A 20798-nucleotide genomic window follows, 5' to 3' on the forward strand; every position below is an offset into this window, starting at 1 on the left:
CCACGAGGGGAATTTTAGTGTCTGTTTTACAGATGAGGAAACAAGGTTTAGCAAGTTTAAGTAAATTACCCGAGTTTACCTAACTAGTAAATCCTTCAGTATATGTATATCATTAGGTTAAAAGATCAAATTAGTCATTGTACCCAATAATAAATGAACACATTTGCTTCAGGAAAATAAAAAGGTATATGTTGAAAGAGGAAGTGTTTAATGTTTTCCTGTGGGGGAGGGGCTAAATGATAAGAAGATGAGCTTTCTGTTATTTGAGTATCACGATGTCTTTAGTTCCACAGTTTGAGGGAGACAGTATCTCAGACTTTATTTATTTGCCCTTTATTGAATTTAGGGTATTTGATGTGCCCAATATCCTGGACCAAGGTAAATAGATAGTCTCTAGTTCAAAGATAGACTCCTTTAAACTTTGAACAATCTTTCTCAGCATCTATATTTATGTGATTTGGATGTTTCGTCTTCACTGATTGACAATTTATAAACTATTTATTGTCGTTTACACATTTTGACTTATTAATCTCATTTGATTAATAGTATAGTAAAAGTAACATTTTAAACAGAGTTCTTTCAAGCTATGATATAATGTCTTAAATGTGTTTGATTAACCCAAATGTGGAAACACATGGACTATAAGAACCTCAGACTCTTCTGTTCTAGATTATAATAAACCATCCCAAATCAGAAGAGGAGTCCTTGGTTTCCCAGGTACCTATGATAACATGGTTTATAGTTTCTCTGGGAGAAAAATGCACGGGGAGTTTTCCAAGCTTGCTGGTATTGCAGCACCAAGGTACAGTGCCTGATCTCAAAGGTATTGGTATATTTATATGGTCATGTGTGTGGTCAGTAGGTTAGGGACATTTCAGCTTTCCTTTCCTGCTTCCTTGAAAACTGAGCAACTACTAAGCATCCAGCCCCAATCAGGTGTCAGGAATCCAAGGTGAATATGGCAGCATCTCTGCCCTTCAGGTGCTCTCAACCCAGCTGGCCAGATGGAGGGATAATCTACTAATGGTGTCTGATTTGACAGTAAATATGTGGAGAGCCTATGGAAATGTGGGATGGGGACATTTGGCTCAGCCTTGGGAGGAGTGTCTGAGGAAAGCTGCACACAGGAGGTAACAAGGGAGCTGCTTTCAAAGGAGGAGGAGGAGACCATCAGGCCATCAGATGGCAGAGGGGAGAATGTGAATCAAGCATGGCACCACAACCGGTTTGCCTCCTTCCTTCCTCCCTTTGGCCTGCCCTCTCTCTGGATTGTGTGTGTGTGTGTGTGTGTGTGTGATTAACTAGAATGCCATCGTATTTATTTGGATGGAGGAAATAAAGTTACCAAGAGGTTTAGATACTCAATACCTGGCAAATCAAGTTACCATTAGACGTTGTTTTTTGTACAGAATCGGAACAATAGAGACATCCCAGCCATGAGAAAGGCTGACCTTGACCAAGAACTCTTCTCCCTCTGAATTGCATACAGTCGTTCTAGACATCCCTGGCTCTGATGACATTCTTTCTTCTGAGATGTTAGTCAGTTCAGTCAGATTTCAGAAAAGGTGTTGCAGGTCTGGGAACTATAATGTCTCTTTAAGATGACTTTGGTATAGGGCTGAATTTAAAAAAACGACCTTTTTCCTCTCATATCCAGGTTCTTACAGGATACTTTGTCGGCATCTCCTTGTACTTGGCACTCCTGGCAAGTGTACTCCTGGCACTCCTTGTTTGCAGTGTCCATTGTCTCTTTCACTGTTATCTGTTATACATATTCTATTTATGACCTCCAACCTTACTTTGCTTTCTTCTTCTTTCATCCTTACTGTATACTTAAGCCACCCATTCCCTCATATTCCTTCTATCAAGCTTTGAAAGTTTGTTCAATGCAAACTGAGAATATGCTTCCAAATAATGGTTTTTTTTCTTTTTCTGATTACATAGTTTGTTCATTAAGTTATTAAGCAGCTTGTGCTTTACCAATAATTTTATTTTTCTTGAATATGAACCTGATGGAGAATGGCTTTTCTTAAATGCCTGTAGGCCTACACCATTCACTGTCACCAAATTACATTTCACAGAGGAGTCCACAGAGTATATCCAAATTGAAGACTTTTCCTTTTCAGTGGAAGGATCCCCAAGTGGGATGTAAGCAGATATGGTCATCAAACTTTAAGACCTAGGTTTGTATAAAATCCAGCACTTCACACATTCACCCTGAGCATGAGACTCCCTTGGGACATCTGTTAAACATTCAGATTCTTGGGCCCCACTCCAGGCTCCTGGAATCAGAACCTCCAGAAGGGAACTAGAAGGCGCTGTATACAAGAAAGGTGTTTGTAGGTGAGTTAAATGGGCAAAGTCCTCACTTTCATGTTTTCTGTCCAACTGGGATGATGGGCAATTAGTAAATGAAGCAACCAACCAGTCAACAAATAAACAAGGTAAGTGCAGAGAGTGATATAAGGAAATCAAACAGAATAATATTTTAGGGAATGGCTGGGTTGGGCTACTTTATATGGCACAAAGGAAAAGCTCTCCAAAGGGTACACTTGGAGCTGAACTATGAGAAGGAGCCAGTGAAATCAGGAACTGGGAAAGAGCTAGTATGTTTCACCTTATTTACCTGTGTCCTGGGTAATTAACATAATTATTGGCACCTCTTGGGACTCAATGAATTTTCGTTGGATGATGCATGCAGTCCTGGGATAGCAATGCTTATATCACAGATAGGATACAAGCAGAATTCCTGAAGAAAAAGAGAAAATGAAGAAAAGTAGATAAAGGAGAGCATCTGGGATGAATCGGACATGGCTGGGGGTTGGGGAGGGTGGCAGCAGGGCAGCTAAGGAGTTGAGGAATAAAGAAAATTAGAAAACAAGGCTATGTTTGCACCTCTAGCATCACTGAATTGCTGGTTAAAAGGTTAATCAGTAATTATTGCCATATTCTTGGGACTTGAGCACTGTGCTCTGACTAGCATTGCTTTCTGAATTACAAAGTAAACTTTAAAACGTCTTTAGAAAACAAAGACAGTGTCACATTACATTCCTTTAAAGCAAATTATGGTAAATACCAATTCCAACAAGCTTAGGGACAAGTTACATATGATCAAAAGTAGCAAGTTTAAGGTATTTTGACAGATTCTGAATGGCGCTCTGATTCATACACCTGGCAAGTTGAAACTATAGATGTTTGTCACTTGGATTCTTTTTTTTCCCCACTTGGTAGCAGAAAGCATAACGAACGCAAAATGAGTTATTGGAGAAGCTGGCTATTTAAGAACTAGTGGGGTGTATTTACAGCAGACTATCTACACATCTGCATGTAGAGAAGGAAGCTGTAGGTGAAACTCAGAATCAGCCAGTGTAGGAGCCAGAAGGAAACTTACAGGTCATTATGGTCCAAATCCCTTAATATACAGATGAAGAAACTGGAGGCAGAGACATAGAATGACCTTTTCAAGTTACTCTAGTCCAGGGTCTGCATTTGAATCAAGATCCCTTACTTCATTTAATAAGCTTCTATTAAGTACCTATTATGTGTATGGCACATGGCCAAGCACTGTGTATCCCAAGCTGAAGAAGGTGCAAAAGGGATCTCCTCTGAGGATGTCAGTGTAGCAGGGTAGCCAAAATAGGATAGAGTGTAATAGATTGTGTGTGTGTGTGTGCACATGTGTACACACAGGTGTGGGCCTATGACAGCGACCAAAGCTTTCACACTTCAGCAAGCTTTCACACTTTCACACGACAGCAACACACCAGATGTGTTCATAAATTGCCTGAGGAAGCACAGCAGGGGAAGTGTCCCACACCATCTGGGCAGTCAGAATGAACATTTTCTGAGTGTCTTCTGTTAGGCACTCTCCACCCATTATCGCAGTAAATCTCCCAAAAAATCCTGTCAGGTCAGTATCCTTCATGCTCATTCCATAGCTAAGAAGTGGAGGGAGGCTCAGGAAGGTGAACTGATTTGCCTGTGGGCATAAACCAGGATTTCAACTCTGGGTCTGCTTGATCTTTAGCCTATGCTCTTTTTTTTTTTTTTTTTTACTATAATAGGGATGGTAAGTGGATGTCATCTCAAGGGCAAATTCCAGCTGATTGCTAGAGGCTGAGCACTGTGCTGTGAAGGCTCCCAGGCCATCTGGATTCAGAAGCACATGGTGGATTAATGATGGCGGCCATGGGAGTAGGACGGAAAGGGGTAGCCCTGAGTCAGGACTTCGTACTTCCTGAGCTATACCATACCGTCACTCTTCCAGGCCCAACTCTCTCTAAGTCAAGTCTCCTACATCCTGTTCCTTTCCTCTGAGCTCAAGATGGTATTTTGTGCCATCTGGGTGTCTAGAATCTTGTCTCCTAATCAGGTCAGCTTCCCTGTACATTGTCCCATGCTGCAACCCTTTTCAAAATTTTCAGCCCTATCAAAGATATCCCTTTTGCATTGCCTCACAACCCTGCTCCATGCTGATGACAGCTTATGTGATATGTAGATTATTACATGCCTACAGCTTAATATGTTCGTGTCTAGGTAAGGTGCAGGCCTTCCTAATTCAAAGAAGTGACTCCAGCAGAAAGAAGTTCAGATCCTTGGGCAGGCTAGCTGGGATCTGTCAGTCTTTAAGATTATACCAGACAAATAGCTGCTGACCTCACACCTTTTCTTAGATGCTAGAGAGCCCTTGATATAATAGTTAGTGAGGTACTGAGGTATTGTAGGTCCACGCATACGGTGCTTAAAGAGGAATCTGGAGGTGGAGATGGTGTTTTCTTACTGTTGCAGTTTATGATTTCCAGCTGTTGCCCTGAGTTAGACACTACAATTAGGTCTAGGCTGTGGTTCTAGCTAGTATGCCTCTGCTTTAAATTTTATCTCATAACTCCTTGGCAGCAAAGAATTTCAACTTTCCAAAGCTGGCCACAAGTTTGAAACAAGTGTCTAAAAGCAGTTGTTAGAGTCAAAAGATACAGCGGTAGTAACAACCGTGTTAAATGAATCATTTGTGGAATGCTTAACTGCTCATCATCTATTTGAAGTGTCTCAGTGTTTCTTGTTTTCTGCAGTAAAAATAAGTCAGGTTTACTCAAGGTATATATTTTCATTCCTTTCACATATGTGACAATCTATTTTCTGAATTATTGGACTTCTAAAACACTGTGGGTAAACGAGTATGAATTTGAATGCAAACCACATCTGGAGGTGTTATTTTTAAATTATTGAATAAATTCTTTAGTATCATAAGAGCATTTTTACTTGAATATTCTATTAGTATGTAACTTACACATTGTAATACTTCTAACCAAGAATAGCTATTAACTTAAAATTTTTACTTTTAAAATTCTTTTCAAATAAGAAGAGAGCTTCCATAGGATGAGGTTCCTAGCCTGATTTTTATGTAGAGTTGTAATTTTCTATTTTAGTAAATCAGACAGCCCTGTGGCTTAGTAGGTTAGCATTATTGCTGGTGCCCTGCTGTTTTTTCCTGGATTAAAAACAAAGAATAACAGAGTGAACATATTTAAAATATATCCTCTTGTTTGATGAAATGAGTAGCCTGTGTGCCAAAGTGAGACTATTCTGTGTGAGTGATTGCTTTTATCACTATGGATGTTTTATTTGTGTGCCACTCACATGTCAAGTTTTCTTTTTAATTGTATGTATGAATTTTTAAACAGAGGAAAATAAGGCTAACTAGATGGAATAGAAAAGTATGAGTCCTAAAGAACAGGAGTCATACAACTTGAGGTCTGAATCTTCTATACATCTTGTCTGTCACCTAAACCCCAAGAACTATCTTAAATACATCGCAGTGAGGGGCCCTTCTCCCATATGGACTGGTATTCTTTCCTATAATGTATGTATCTTCTTTCATATAATGTAGCCATGAGGTGTTAACCAGGGTATTGTTTGAAATATTTTGAAAACTTCCAAATAAGGGGGATGGTGGTTGTAGATTATTTCAGCATAATATTGACTAGGGAGTTTGAAAGATTTTTGATTTCACTTGTCACCAATATTTTCAGTTGTAATTGTCTCTTCTAAAGTGTTAGACATTCCTTAACTTGATGTTTCTGATTACCTTAAATTGCAGTCATTAAATATCATTTCAGAACTTAATTGAATATTCTAGTGTATGATTCACTATACTTTAGAAACTTGTATTGAATTCATGATACTGGTTTTTGAGTACAGCACTGAAACTCGTTGAATTACTAGAGGAAAGCTCAGTGTTAATCTAATTGGACTATTAGTGAGTCTCTTAAACAGGTACTGAAAGAACATAGAATATCATTAAAATAAAAAAAAAATAGGGCTTCCCTGGTGGCGCAGTGGTTGGGGGCCCGCCTGCCGATGCAGGGGACACGGGTTCGTGCCCCGGCCCGGGAAGATCCCACATGCCGCGGAGTGGCTGGGCCCGTGGGCCATGGCCGCTGAGCCTGCACGTCCGGAGCCTGTGCTCCGCAACGGGAGAGACCACAGCAGTGAGAGGCCCGCGTACCGCAAAAAAAAAAAAAAAAAATGTTTCTTATCAACATAACTGACCTGTCACGTGGCACTAGAAGGATGTTATATTTGTTATTCAAATGTAATCATCTGGAAGACATTCACTCTTAGTGGCTGACACATGGCAGGTGGTTGCCTAGTAAGTATTTATTAATGAAAGAACATACGGCTTCAGTTCCACCTACTGCTGATGACTCCCAAGTTAACATTTCAATTTGGAGCTCTCAGAGTTCCGACCCACATTTCTGGCTGCCTTCTACTCGTCTATGCCTGGAGGAGCCACAGATATTCTAAGTGCCCGATGCCTAAAATTGAATCACCATCTCTTCCTTCTAATCCTGTCCCTCCTCTCTCTCCCGCTTGGTTATCAGAATCCCATGCTACCCAGTCACCCTGGATTCTTTCCTCTCCCTCACTACCTAGATCCAGTTGTTTATACATCGAGTCTTACAGGTTTTCCTCCTTACCACCTCGCTGACCTGGCTACGTCTCTCCAACTCCATCAGATCCTTAGACTTTCCACCTGAATTTTAGCTGGTCTTCAGAGGAGTCTCCATGCCTAGGTCAGTGGTCCTATACTTCACCCTACTAAAGCATTCCCCAGGGAGCTCGTTAAAACTGGAGATGCCCAGATCATACCTTCATCAGTTTATCATTTGGTAGGTCTGGGTGGGACCCAGAAATCTGAATTTCAAGCAGTCAGCCCAGGTGATTGTGATGCAGGGGGAGCGTCACATACCTCCATTCTATCCTGAGCACTCAGACACAGGTTTGCTTTAAAATATAAGACTTATCCATGCTCTTGATTAAAAATCTTCAAAGAACTACCATTCTACAGCAGTCATTTTCAAACCTAGGCCAGCGAGGTTCCCAGGGGTTCCTCAGAGGTGCCTCAGTGTATGTATGTGTAGCGGGGAGTGGGAGGAGCACTGTAGTGTGAAGATGGGAGTGAATTCTCCGGGAAGATCTTTATTCAACTCCCCCCACCCCATCTCCTTCTTTAGTCAGAGCAGCTCTGATATTGAAGTTTAACAAGAGATTTTCTTTGGGAAGTCATCCTCTACTTAAAAAAAAAAATCTACAGAAGTAGGTTTTAATTTTTATTTTTCAATCAGGACCCCACAGTGAGAAATAATGTACATTCTCTATCATGGCCCACTACATACACATAGTTTTGTATGTAATTGAAACAAGTTTCATGAAACATACCATTACTATACTTGATGTATCCTGATGTTTTCTGTTTTATTTTTTAGAAAAAGGCTGGTTGCAACCTACTAAATTGATTTCACAAGCCACTGATGAGTTACAACTGAGCCTGAAACACCTCAGCTCTTAACCTTTCTCATTAGGTTTCCTTTATGAACCGTGGAACCTAGAAATATTTTCTTAATCCTCCCATGATGGTGTATGACTCATACCATTCTAGATGCTTGGGAGAGAGGTTAAATCATTACATACCATGGATACTTAAGGGCATTCACCTGATGAACTCCTGGTTGAAAAAGACTTATGGGGTGTGATCTATACAATAAATCCAAACTCCTGAGAACTGCCCACAGGGCCCTTCCAGGTCTGACCCATGTTCATCTTTCAGACTTCATCTTACTTCCCTAGTAACCTTCCTGGGTTAAAACCATCCTAAACTGTTTGGAATTCCCCAAGTACATCATGCTACTTCTCACCTCTGCACAGTCATTCTTGACCTTCAATACTCAGCTCAACTGAGTGTCATTTCACCTGACACCTTCCTGGACAGTAATCAGAATCATCACATCCTGTTTCCCTGCCTGTCAGTGCCCGAAGGGCAGGATGGCACACGGTTTGCATCAGCAAGTGCTGCAGCTCATGCGTTACCTGGCCCCATGTGTCCTCTTAATAAACTTCAGTTATGTTCAATGGACTCATCGTCTCTGCTACTGAGTATGGAGCTCTATACTTCATTCTGAGGACACAGACAGGTATGAGGCACAGCCTACATGCTTAGGAAGCTTGCAATGGGCCCGAGAGACAGGATGTATATATTAAAAATGACCTCAGAATAGCACAACACTCAAGAGTTTGCATGGGGGAATCAGGCCTGGGTTCAAATTCTGCTCTTCTATTTGTTGGCTTCTGACTAAACCTAGGACAAACTCTTGAGCTGTTCTGAAGTTCAAATTCCTCATATGTGAGACGGAAAATAAGAGTGGCAACTTCACAGGGCCATGAGTTTTAAACAATGGGTGTATGTAAAGCTCTAAGCACACTGCCCAGCCCAGAGCTCTTGGGAAATGTTAGAGTGGAATTAAGCAGGTAATATGCCCAGTGCCATGTGGATGTTGTAGGTGGAAAATGCCACAGGAGTTGAGAGGAGGGAATGGTCATTGTGGGTTGGACATATGGGAAAGGTCCAGTGGAGGAGCTAAGCTTAGAATGAAAAGTAGACCTTAGATTAGGAGCCAGGAAGGCATTCCTGGCAGGGCAAACCAGAGCGCCAACCAAGGCCAGTGGAGGACGGTATGTGCCTTGCCTGTAGACTAGTTTCCCTGCTAGTGTTTGTACATTTCATTTATGCATAAGATGTACTCAAACATTCTGTCCAAATAGAAGCTGAAGGTATTGATCTGAAGGTGATTTTCTTGTTCTAAAGAATTCTGCCCCCTTTCTCTTTTCCATGACTTTTTGCCAAGTGTGTATGGAGTCTACAATTTTGCTGACAGGATCAGCTTGATTGGTCAGCATAGAAAAATGGTTTGTAAAACTGGCCATGCATCATAATCACCCAGGGAACTTTTTAGTACTACAGATTTCCATGTACCACCCCAGAGAGTCTGACCATTGGCTCTGATCTAGGACCAGGAGATCTGCATTATTAAAAAGCTCCCCTGGGAATTTGATGGCCAGCCAGCTTTGGGAACTGGTAGCTCAGAGAATTCATCTTAATCAGTTTTTAGCCATACTGTCTGATAATGGTGTCTGGGAAACCAATACATCGAATTTGTTTGAATTTTATGGGGAGTTGAAACTCATAGTTTGTAGAATTTAGCAGTTTTCTACTTGGAAAAGAGTTCAGAAGCCACTTAACCCTCTCTCTCTCATTTAGGAAAAATCTCTTCCCTTTGTACATCTCAGGATGATCTGGGCAAAGTAAATACCCTGGCCAAGGGAGGCTCTCTATCTGCCGAACAACAAATTCCTCTCCTAATAGCTTCATTTTCTTAAAAAGAAGTCTTACATTCAAATTCTGCCTTTTGGTACTTTTCCATTTGTCTCAGGGTGACCTTCAAGATAAGTCATGCTTCTCTCTATGTGATGGCCCTTCAGGTCTTTGGGAATAGTTAACATAATGTGGTTTTCCTTTGCCTTTTCTTTTCCAAGAGAAACATGCTTGATTTCTTCCATCAGTTCCCAGATAGATACCTTTAGATCTGCTCCTACTTGTTAATGCCTGATTTAGGGGAAAAAAAAAAAAAAAAGATCCGGGCTTGGCATATGTCTCTTTGAAAGCCTTGTTTGGTCCCAGCTGTCTTGATCTGAGCATTGAGTTTAAATACTCAAAAAACATTCATCTTAGTTTTTTCCTCTAGAAACTTTTGGAAATTGATAAGGGACTGACTGATATATATTTCTCAGGATGTACCCTCTGCCCCTCTTTTAAGAACTGGGACAGACAGAAACATTTGTATGTTTCTGACATCTCCCACATTCTCCAAGAGTTCTCCAAAAAGACAGATTCCCAAGGCCAAAACCATTCCTGACATTTTCTTCTCTTTTAAATGTTTTTGGGGACCTCATATCTGTTGCTGCTGACATACAGTAAAAACTCCCAAGGAATGAGCCGTTTAGATAAGCTGTGACCCCGCTCTGAGATGTGTTTGGAGGTAGAGCTTGGCCACTGGTGGAGGAGTTGGGGAGCTGCAGTTTCCCAGGGTTCCTGCTCGGAGTGCAATCATCACCTCAGCACCGCTGAAGCACCCATCAGCAGCGCAGTGTGTGGCGGCTGTTCTGTCAGAGACTTGCCTTTTGTTGTTCTTGGAAACAGTGTAAAGAAAAAGTCAGCAGATTTTTTTTTTTGATAAATTTTATTTATTTATTTATTTATTTATGGCTGCATTGGGTTTCCGTTGCTGTGCGCGGGATTCCTCTAGTTGCAGGGGCTGCTCTTCGTGGCAGTGAGGGGGCTTCTCACTGCGGTGGCTTTTCTTGTTGCGGACCACGGGCTCTAGGCACGCGGGCTTCCGTAGTTGTGGCACGTGGGCTTAGTAGTTGTGGCGCACGGGCTCTAGAGCGCAGGTTCAGTAGTTGCGGCGCACGGGCTTAGTTGCTACGCGGCATGTAGGATCTTCCCAGACCAGGGCTCGAACCCTTTTCCCCTGCATTGGCAGGCGGATTCTTAACCACTGCGCCACCAGGGAAGCCCCAGGTCAGCAGATTTTTGTTGCTCTTCTTACCTGTATTTTTGTTGAAATTCTTTCTCCTTTCTTTCCTCCCCTTCCCTTCCTTCCTTCTTTCCTTCTTCATCGTTTTCGCTTCCTCCCTCCCACCCTCCCTCCCTTCCTTCCTTCCTTTGCCAGAAATTCCTTCTGTTAGCAAAGCAAAGAATGACTTGGTTGTGATATACTGTATGCAGTTTCACAGTCAGGTATGATATTCTATGAACGAGACTTTAAAAGTCAGAAGTACCCTCCCCCCTTCCCCATCACTTACTTTAGAAATAATATCCTTTGCAGCTCACTGCTGAGCAGCCTAGCACGTGAAAAGAAGCACAGGCCCTGGGGCCAGGCTGCCTTTTCAAATCCTGGCCCTTCCACTTATCATGGCTTTGAGCAGGTTACCAATTTCTCTGTGGCTCACTTTCCTCAGGTTTAAAATGAGGGTTTTATATATATAAATGAAAGTTATATGTATATATATGTATATATATATATATGTGTGTGCGTGTGTGTGTGTGTGTGTGTGTAATAGTACCTATTTCCAAGGGTTGCTATGAGGATTAAATGGTTAATTCATATAAAATGCTTACAAGAGTGCCTGGTGTATAACCATTGCTCAGTGAAAAGTGTGTCAGTGTTGACTGAATGAATTATTTTATGAAATTCAATGCAAAAGGAAAATGTATGTGAAGTACCACATTATGACAAACAGGGCATCAATTTGAAGATTTATTTAGAGTGTTTAGGTCCCCTGATTAATCCAAACTAGAATTTTATGCTAGGGAAAAAAGCTTTAATGATTTTTAAAAATCCAATTTTAAAAACAGTCTTTAGGAAAACATGTTGGCAATTTACTTTTATCCTTTTTTCTGACGTGTGTGTGTGAAATATATCATTCAAACAAAATTATATAAGATATATGTACAGTTTAAAGAATAACACTTAAAAGAATATTAAAAATTTAAAACACCTGTGTACTTGCCACCCAATTTAATAGAACATTTTCAGTGTCTTTGGAACCTCTTTGTGCCCTATCCTGGTGGCCCCCTCTCTCCTGTAGAAATAATCATATTATAAATTTCATGTTAATCATCTTGCTTTTCTTCATGGTTTTAGCACATATGGTTATAATGTTAGACATCAAATTATTTAGATTCACTTTTTAAACTATACAATTAACATTGATTTTGATTATTAGTATACCGTTGACCCTTGAACAACGGGGGTTTGAACTGAGTGGGTCCATTTATGTGCAGATTTTTTTCAGTAAATACATGCTACAGTGCTACATAATCTGATCTGAGGTTGGTTGTATCTACAGATGTGGAATCATAGATACGAGGGCCAAATGTAAAGTTATATATGGATTTTTGACTGTGCAGGGGTCAGTGCCCCTAACCCCTGTGTTGTTCAAGGATCAACTTATCTGGATTCATTTCCAGCATCTTAATTTTTTCTTTATCCCATTTTTCTATGTTTCCCTCCTTTCTTATGCATTGAGACTTTTTTTTTCCTTTCCTTTACTTGCATCCTTCCCCCTCCATTGGTTTGGAAGTTATATATGCTATTAAATTTTGACATGCCTATTTAACTAAGTATAAAGTTTATCAATATTTCTCCCTCCTACCCATTAACACAAAAACCTTGGAACACTCCCACTAGGATTTCTTTGGAATTCTGCCATCTCACACAAAAAGGACTCTTCACATCAAATTTGGTAGCTACAGCTTTTGATGTCTGCTTTGTTTAGTTCTTCCCTCCTGTCAACATAGTAACCCTGTCTCAGAAATGGCAGAGAGAACAAAAGTATTACTTCTATGGGAAATACAGACCACTGGAGCTGGATGCAGCCTTAAAGGTTATCTAAATTAGTGTTTTTCAAACTTTTTGACTAATCCCAACAGTCAAAAATAATATTTTATTTTATAACCAATGCACACATAAATATAGTATATAAAACTGAAACAAAAGTTTCATGAAACAGTACTTCCCTTGGTCTGTGTAATATACTCTGAGCTATTCCATTCCATTTGCATTTCCATTCTTCCATTTAAAAAAAAAAAAGAAACTTTTCCCAATTCATTAAATTGATTGCATACTCACTAAGGTGCCTTGGCCCACAGTTTGAAAAACCCAGAACTTGCCTAACATCCTCAGTTTACAGTTTAAGAAGATGAAGCCCAGACCAATAGCATGGATCTCCCAGAGTTGCACAGTAAGTGAAGAATTAGGACCCAAATCCCTGATATTTTATCTCTAAGTTCACTTCTTTCTTCACATATGTCAGCCAAACCCAAAATAATACAGGATGGAGAAAAAAGGGAGCCATTGGAGAGCTGTAGTTATGAAATGGGAAATGACACCCCCTGAGAACTCCTGCACATCTACTTTTGGCAGATGTCTTTGACAAAGCATCTCATGATAACCACTGCTGAGTGAACCCAACACGGTATTAGATGCCACTTTTCATTACCTCTGACTCTTAACAACCACTTCGTAAATCGGGATCATTATCCTTATTAAATGAGAGAATGAAGGCTCAGAAGAGTAATTTGCCTCACTAGCAGCATGTAAGGTGAGGGGCTGGGCGTAGCTGTCTGACCCCATAGCTCATGGAGTTTCACGGCCTCATACTGCCTCTTTATAATTCTTGACTTGACTTGCTTATTATTATATCTCTCAGAAGGAAGATAAAGCACCAAGAGGAATACTGTCCAGGTCTGACTCTAACCAGGAAGGGTAACTAGTTGGTGATACGGTTCACAGACTCGCTTGTTCGTTCTATCTCTCCCATTAGCACTTTTGTTTCCACACCGCATGGTCTTCACCTCATTCACTGTATAGTACAGTTCTTGGCACATTGAAACCTCACAATGACTATTTGTTCAGTGGATAAGTAAGGGCCTTCAGAAATCAGAAGGACTTTGGGAGAAAGAAACCACGTCCCAGTATGGAGGCAGGTCCCATAGTGGCCCAGTGTACAGCCTGTGGAGGAAGACTGCCTAGGTTCAAAATTCAATGTCCCTTACAAGCTATTTGCCTGTAAGCAAGTTACTGAACTTCTCCTGTGCCTCAGTTTCCTGAGGATGATAATGGTGTCTATTTCAGAGTGTGGTTCTATGAGTTAATAAAGGGAAGCATTGATGTGTTAGCTGTCATTGTTATCTGATGTTACGATGACTAAGTAGGGAAATATTGAACATGTGTCTCATATTTTAGGAAAAACATACCAGAAAGTTTGAGGTAAGCTAAGTATGATCATATGGGTAGAGACTCAGAACAGACCCCCCCTTCGTGTGCCATTGGTGCTAAAATTATGCTGAATAAATAAATGTGCTAATAAAAAGCACATCTCTGTCTCATCATGAAAGAGAAAGATTTATTTCTGACAAAAATATCTCAGCCTAGAACAGATTATTAAAGGAGATGGCCTATGAATATGTCAAAAAGAATTTAGTGCTTACTCAGCAGCAACTTGGATTTGTAAAGAATACAGTTTTTGAGCAGGTGACTTGATTAAAAGACTAGGAGACTCCCATAGATGCAATGCATCTTATTTTCAGGAAAACATTTGGAACGTCTGATTTGGAGAACAGTAGAGTGCAGGGTTAAGTGTGTGAGGCTTCCCCACATAGACCCTGGGATTTGGCCTCAGTTTTCTCACCTGCAGAGTGTGGATAATGACTGCACAGCCTCCTAGTGTGATTCAGAGAACAAACAGAAATAAGGTCCGTGTTGTGCTCAATAAGTAAGAGATAAGTGTAAGCCCCTAATTATGGTACCTGGGTAAGCAGATAAGAAGGTGAAGTGGAACGTGGTTAAGAGTCTGTTTGCTTCTAACAAGCCCAGTCTCAAATGCTCAGAGGAAGGCTGGAAGTTTGCTTTGCAGTTGTCAGAACAAATCCTCAAGGTCCCTTGACACCCCGGACCGAAGACTGGGCGAGAAGAAACCCAAATAATTAGCCTGAGGTCTGAGTGCCTGTTGCTTCCTCTCTCTCCCTCCAGGGGCCTTTGTCGTGTGCTGGACACCAGGTCTGGTGGTTCTGCTGCTCGACGGCCTGAACTGCACGTGGTGCAACGTGCAGCATGTGAAAAGGTGGTTCCTGCTGCTGGCGCTGCTTAACTCCGTCATGAACCCCATCATCTACTCCTACAAGGATGAGGACATGTACAGCACCATGAAGAGGATGCTCTGCTGCTTCTCGCAGGAGAAGAACCCAGAGAGGCGGCCCTCCCACATCCCCTCCATGGTCCTCAGCCAGAGCGACACGGGGGGCAGCCAGTATATGGAGGATAACAGCAACCGAGACCAGGTCTGCAACAAGAGCAGCTCCTAGGCTTCAATGCCCCTCTGCCTGGCCCAGCCTCCTGTGGGAGAACTGTTCAGAATGGTTACCTGTCTCCAACTAAGCCCACGTACAGTGTTATTTGAGCTCTGAATGAATCATTGGGAAATTTCTTTAAAAATTGTTTTTCATCATTTAAAAGCATGGGCAGGAAAGAGAGGACACAATGCATTTAGAGAAAACGCACAGAAAGAGGGAAGGCAGCACGGTGGATTCCTGCCTGACATCCTGTGAACCCCTTGGAGCATCGCCCACCAGGCCATGCATCTTGGGCTCTGCCACCATCTTGTAGCCATTCTCTTTGTGTTTCTGAAGGATGCTGTTAAAGGGCTTAGGCCAAAATAAATAAAAATGTCACTTGAGCCACCTTATGTAGCTGCTTGGAAAGCCTATGTAGTTCTTTCTGCATGCATTTGAAATTTTAAAAAATGCTTCAACAGTGATGTTTTTCTCCTCAAACAAATCATGGCCAGTAGCTAGGTGTGCAATAGCAATCTCAGAATAACAAATCAGTCAGGGCTCCAGATGAATTAACTTGATTTTTAACTGAAAGAACATTCTGAGGAAAAAGATTTACTTTGAAGTAATAACAAAAAAGGTAAACGTTAAAAACTCTTCTTGCAGGAAAAAGAAAAAGAGGCCTTGACGTGGTCCTCTCAGTGTGCGTGCGTGTGTATACACACCTGTATATTTACACACTTCGAATTTGTATTTAAATGCATCACAGACAGTGATGGTGAAATAAATTTACTGACCACCTAGACTTTCCAATCTAGGACTACAGTTGTAGAAATGACCTGTTGTGCCCTAAAATAGAAAGAGGTGATTTGTTTGAAAACAGATATTCAGCAGGGTAAAAAAGTACATTAGCATGCGGGCTGAGTTCCTTGCATATAGGATCAAATATGAGCTTAAATGAGTCTTTCTATCCAGTTCCTTCCATGCCACTGGTGACTTGTCAGATTTAGTATTTAGAATAATTTTCACACCTCATATTTTACCCCCAATTATTGACATGTTTCCACTACTTGTTTTACTTGTGGAATGAATTTTGATCTGGGTTCTATTTGAAAGTTTTCTCCTTCAAAGACCTACGTAGGCAACATGAAAGGCAAGTCAGTAAGAAAAAAAAATTTTATATACATAGGCTACTGACCAGAGTTTTCTATGTAAAGCATATAGAGTATCTTCTGATTATAAAATGAGAATAACTTCAAGGCAGATATTATAGTATTTATGTAGTTTGCAAAAGAAGTTTACATTTTTTTTTTGCTATTGTGGTGTAACATTTATGTGCAAGAACTACTTGTAATAAAAGGATTTGAGAAGTCATGCTTTTAGATATAATGGCCTAAAATAGAGAGTAGTATGATTTAAAGGTATAGATCTCACAAACTGTGTAGTAAGTGGGTCTATCTGAAGCTTATACCAAAGCTACCTATAAAATAAAATAAAAAAAGAGGATCTGTTTTCTGTTGTTGGAGGTGCATTATTACTTTGTGTATTTTCTAAGTAAAAATATAGTTTGTGGTAACTATAACACATGTTTCTATTGCAGAAGAAAAATCAGATTTGCCAGGAAGTACATACTCTCAGTGTTTTATGTAAGCATTTTGAATCTGCAGCTGGGCAAAGGGTGGAGAATTGAGATTGAATTCCCATCCCTGAATAGCTACTAAGGGATCTTTAAAGGTTTTATTTTGAGCAAAGCACCATTTTTAGTACCCTGCAGCAGAGTGTCATGTTCAGAATGGTGTCTGGAGGGGATCCAACTATGGAGACTCAGGGTGGAAATATATAGCTTTTGCTTTTATGAACACACATATCTCAGCACTTGTGCAAGAGTAGAGTCATGTATATTTGCAGATGACAAGTGCCAGCCATCACAGGGCTCACCAAGAACACAGCAAAACCATCTCTTAGTTGGGGAAAAAAAACAAGGAAAGAATGTTCCTATTCAAGTCCTAGGACCCCGAGTTTATCTGCAAGTCATTGTGATGATGATTCTAAAAATTTGATCTAGACCTTTTCAGACCAGCCCTTGACTCAAAGCATGGGCTACTCCTGAGCCAAGCAAGATTTCATTTTCTCCTTAGATTTGTAGCACTGTCCAAGGTGTTCTGTTAAATCTATATGGGTGAGAGAGTTTAGTCCTTCATGAAGACTGCCTGCTTGGAAAGAAAGAATTTTTTGGAAGCAAACTGAAGTTTCTTGGTGACATTTTTTTTTAAGTGACTGGTAGACTTGAGGCCATAATGTAACTTTTAGAAGTCCTAAGCACTGAAATGATTATGCCTCCATTTGTGTAATTCCAAATAAAAACAGTACTTAACCATAGAACAAATGTAAGCCTTGAACAAAACTCTAATTTCCTTCACAGTTAGCACTTTGATGCTTTTTATAAATGTTGACAATCAAAATTTAGCAATTTCGATGCCGCTGCTGCCCTGGCACCCTGAGTTTGGATGGCCCAGGATCAGGGCCTGGGAGAGCCCAGCAGCAGCAGCAGCATCAGGCAGTGAGGGGACCGGGGAGGCATGGGGGATGCAGCTCTTTTCATCTTCTGGTGCTGCCCCACATGGACTACAAGGCATGCCATGCCCCGTGCTTGTAGACGAACTATAGGAGGTTGAGAGTGTTTTGTTCTTATTAGCTCATCAATTCTCTAATCATTCAGGGAGTGGGGGCAGTAAGAATGCTTGGCCCTCTTTTAATTGATTGACTAGGCATAATGAAAGCAAGCCCCATGAAGGCATTCATGAAGGTGACTTAACGACAAACACAAGCCCTGTTAGAACCTGGAGTGAAAATAACCAGAGCGTTGTTCTACACGATGATGCATCTCCTGGCATACTAAAAAGAATTTAAAACACACAAAGACAGATCTGACTTCTGGGATGTTTACCAGAGAATTCTATCCCCTTGGTGGACCACTAAATGTGAGCTTAAATTGGAAACTCCTAGAGCTCCTTCCAACTTTACACACTGTCTTTCAGGCATAGGAGTTGGGGTTAGAATCACTTAAAGACATGAAGGAGCTTTAAGAGAGATGCATTTTGTGAGGGATGCTCTGCCGAACACGTCACATAATTTACAATACTCATAATGTAAGACTGGTTTTCACAGAGGAGTAAACATTAGGATGGGAGATGCTGTTGCTGTAGGGTTTTTTTTTTTTTTCTTTTTGGCCCTAATCCTCTATCTATTTTTACATCATTCTCTCTAGAGCCTTTTAGAGTGTGCTCTCTCCTAAATTAATAGATGGTAAAGTTTTAATGGCAGTGGTTATGGGTTCAGAGTATTTTATTATATATAACTTCTGAGCTAAAGGTTTATGGTGCAAACAATAGGACAACGGTCACTAAAATCACATGGGGAGATTCCAGTACACGTGAATAAGAGGGTGGGTCATGTTATATATATAATGCAGTACCTCTGCATGTCAATCCATGAACATGGTTTGCAATTTACTGGGTCAGCCAAGTTTGGAATTTGCAGTTCTTGCCAGCATTTTTTTTTTTTTTTTTTTTTGCGGTACGCGGGCCTCTCACTATTGTGGCCTCTCCCGTTGCGGAGCACAGGCTCTGGACGCGCAGGCTCAGCGGCCATGGCTCATGGGCCCAGCCACTCCACGGCATGTGGGATCTTCCCGGACCAGGGCACGAACCCGTGTCCCCTAGCATCGGCAGGCGGACTCTCAACCACTGTGCCACCAGGGAAGCCCTTGCCAGCTTTTTAGAGAGTTGCAACTTTATAAAAATTTTTCTGTATTAGCAAGTTCAAGTTTACATAATTCAAATTTCCAAAAGCTGCATCTGTATTGTATTTGTTACTGAGATTAGCACTTACACATTCTTTGTTAGTCATAAGGTCATATTGAAGAAAAGGGGGTGGCACCTGTCAGAAGTCCATGTTACACCTTTGTGCATATTAGAAAACACTGTCCCTTCCTCAAGACACTTTACCTGCATCTATTGGAAAGCATCTAATACATTTTGTATTAGAACTTTTGTTAGAACTTTACTACTACTTGTCAGACAACTTCCTAACACATATGCGTGTTCACAGTATGATTGGCACACATAGAGTTGTTCAGTTCACCACTCACCCAAATGTAATGACAACCATCTTAAAGAAAGCACAAGATTGAAATTCAGAATACCTAGGTTCTGAGTTCTGTTCTGTCCTAAACTATCTATGAAATTCTAGATATGATTTATGATCTCCTAAATGATAAGCTTAAATGATCTGTAAGGACCTTTTCAGCTCCAAAATTCTGTCATTCTATACATCACCTCCCAGATGTGAATCATGGAAAGAACCCCAAGTCTTTGGATTCGTTGGGTTTTACTCCTTGCATAGGGATTTCAAATAAAAGGAGCTCTGTTTCTATTTATTGCAGTGGTTCTCAAGCTTTAGTGTACGTAAGGATCACCTAGGAGAGACCATTTAAAATCTATGAGATTGAGGCAGGTGTGAAATGTGTAACTGTAAACCCATCATCAATACTAGAAGGAATTTCTGAAATACAATGGAACTGCTAATCAAAATGGAAAACCTAAGAGACTTGAAGATCTGCTTATGTGTGCTAAAGTGAACTTAAATTCAAAGTGTGTGAGTTGATGTTTACTCCATCAAGGCAAATGGGAACCCACAAATTTACTTTTACATGTAATTTAACCAAAATCTTTGAATAGTCCCTAGGTGCTAGGGAACAAACAAGCAAAAAGTCCCTGCCATTAAAAGAATGAACAAAATCATAAATTAAACATACACACAAGTAATTGAAGGGAAATAAAATGAAAGGGAGCTGAAAATATTAAGGATGGACATATGTGGAGGTAGCCATCCTCCAGATATCACTTGGAACATTGTTTGATATTGGTATTGCATTTTTTAGATACGGCCTCTGTAATATAATTCTTAATATAGAATTCTCCAAGACCTAGGGGAAGAAAAAGAAATCACATAAAGGGGCTACTCTGGGAGTTAAAATCTGTTTACAATTTATGGGTTGGGGATCTGGTACTGATCATCTAAACTAGACTTGTCTTTTTCTTAAGTGGACACCTGACCACAGGTTTATATAAATTAGGAGATGGGATATTTCCGTCAGTCTTCAGCTCGAAAACCAGAAACCACTCTGGGTACTTGAAGCAGGAAGGTATTTAAAATAGGCAGTTAAGTGCTTATAAAATAGTTGGAAAGGCTAGAGGAGCAAAGGTGAGGGAAGCCCATTGTTAGCTCTCAGGTTTGCAGCTAACCTGTAGGGAATTATTGCCACACAGGTCAGGAACTTGTGGAAACTGCTTCCTGAGGGATACTCAGTCAGAGGCCACTGCCAAATCTAACATCTGCTGCTAGGGGAAGACTATGTCTCCTGCTTCCCTTCTGCCCTCCTCATCTCTTGTTTCTGGCACTGGCAGAATCTAAACTGGGATATTTGCTGGCTTTGTATTCTGAGAAATAGAATTCCCAGGCTTCCAACCTTTCAGATTCAGGGGAGAGCAGAGGAAGGGCCAGCAAT

General features: G+C 40.8%; 1 protein-coding gene across 1 annotated transcript in view; it reads left to right on the plus strand.

Moving 5' to 3' along the window:
- LPAR3 (lysophosphatidic acid receptor 3) overlaps positions 1 to 17083 on the plus strand; it is a 51733-nt gene extending 34650 nt beyond the window's left edge. The window contains exon 2 of the mRNA XM_081225765.1: positions 14931 to 17083. Within this exon, the coding sequence (XP_081081891.1) occupies positions 14931 to 15262 (332 nt within the window). The 3' untranslated portion in view covers positions 15263 to 17083. The remainder of the gene's footprint in view (positions 1 to 14930) is intronic.
- Positions 17084 to 20798: the final 3715 nt, after the last annotated feature.

The sequence above is a fragment of the Mesoplodon bidens genome (assembly GCF_964165515.1).
Source record: "Mesoplodon bidens genome assembly, chromosome: 2".
Classification (NCBI taxonomy): domain Eukaryota; kingdom Metazoa; phylum Chordata; class Mammalia; order Artiodactyla; family Ziphiidae; genus Mesoplodon; species Mesoplodon bidens.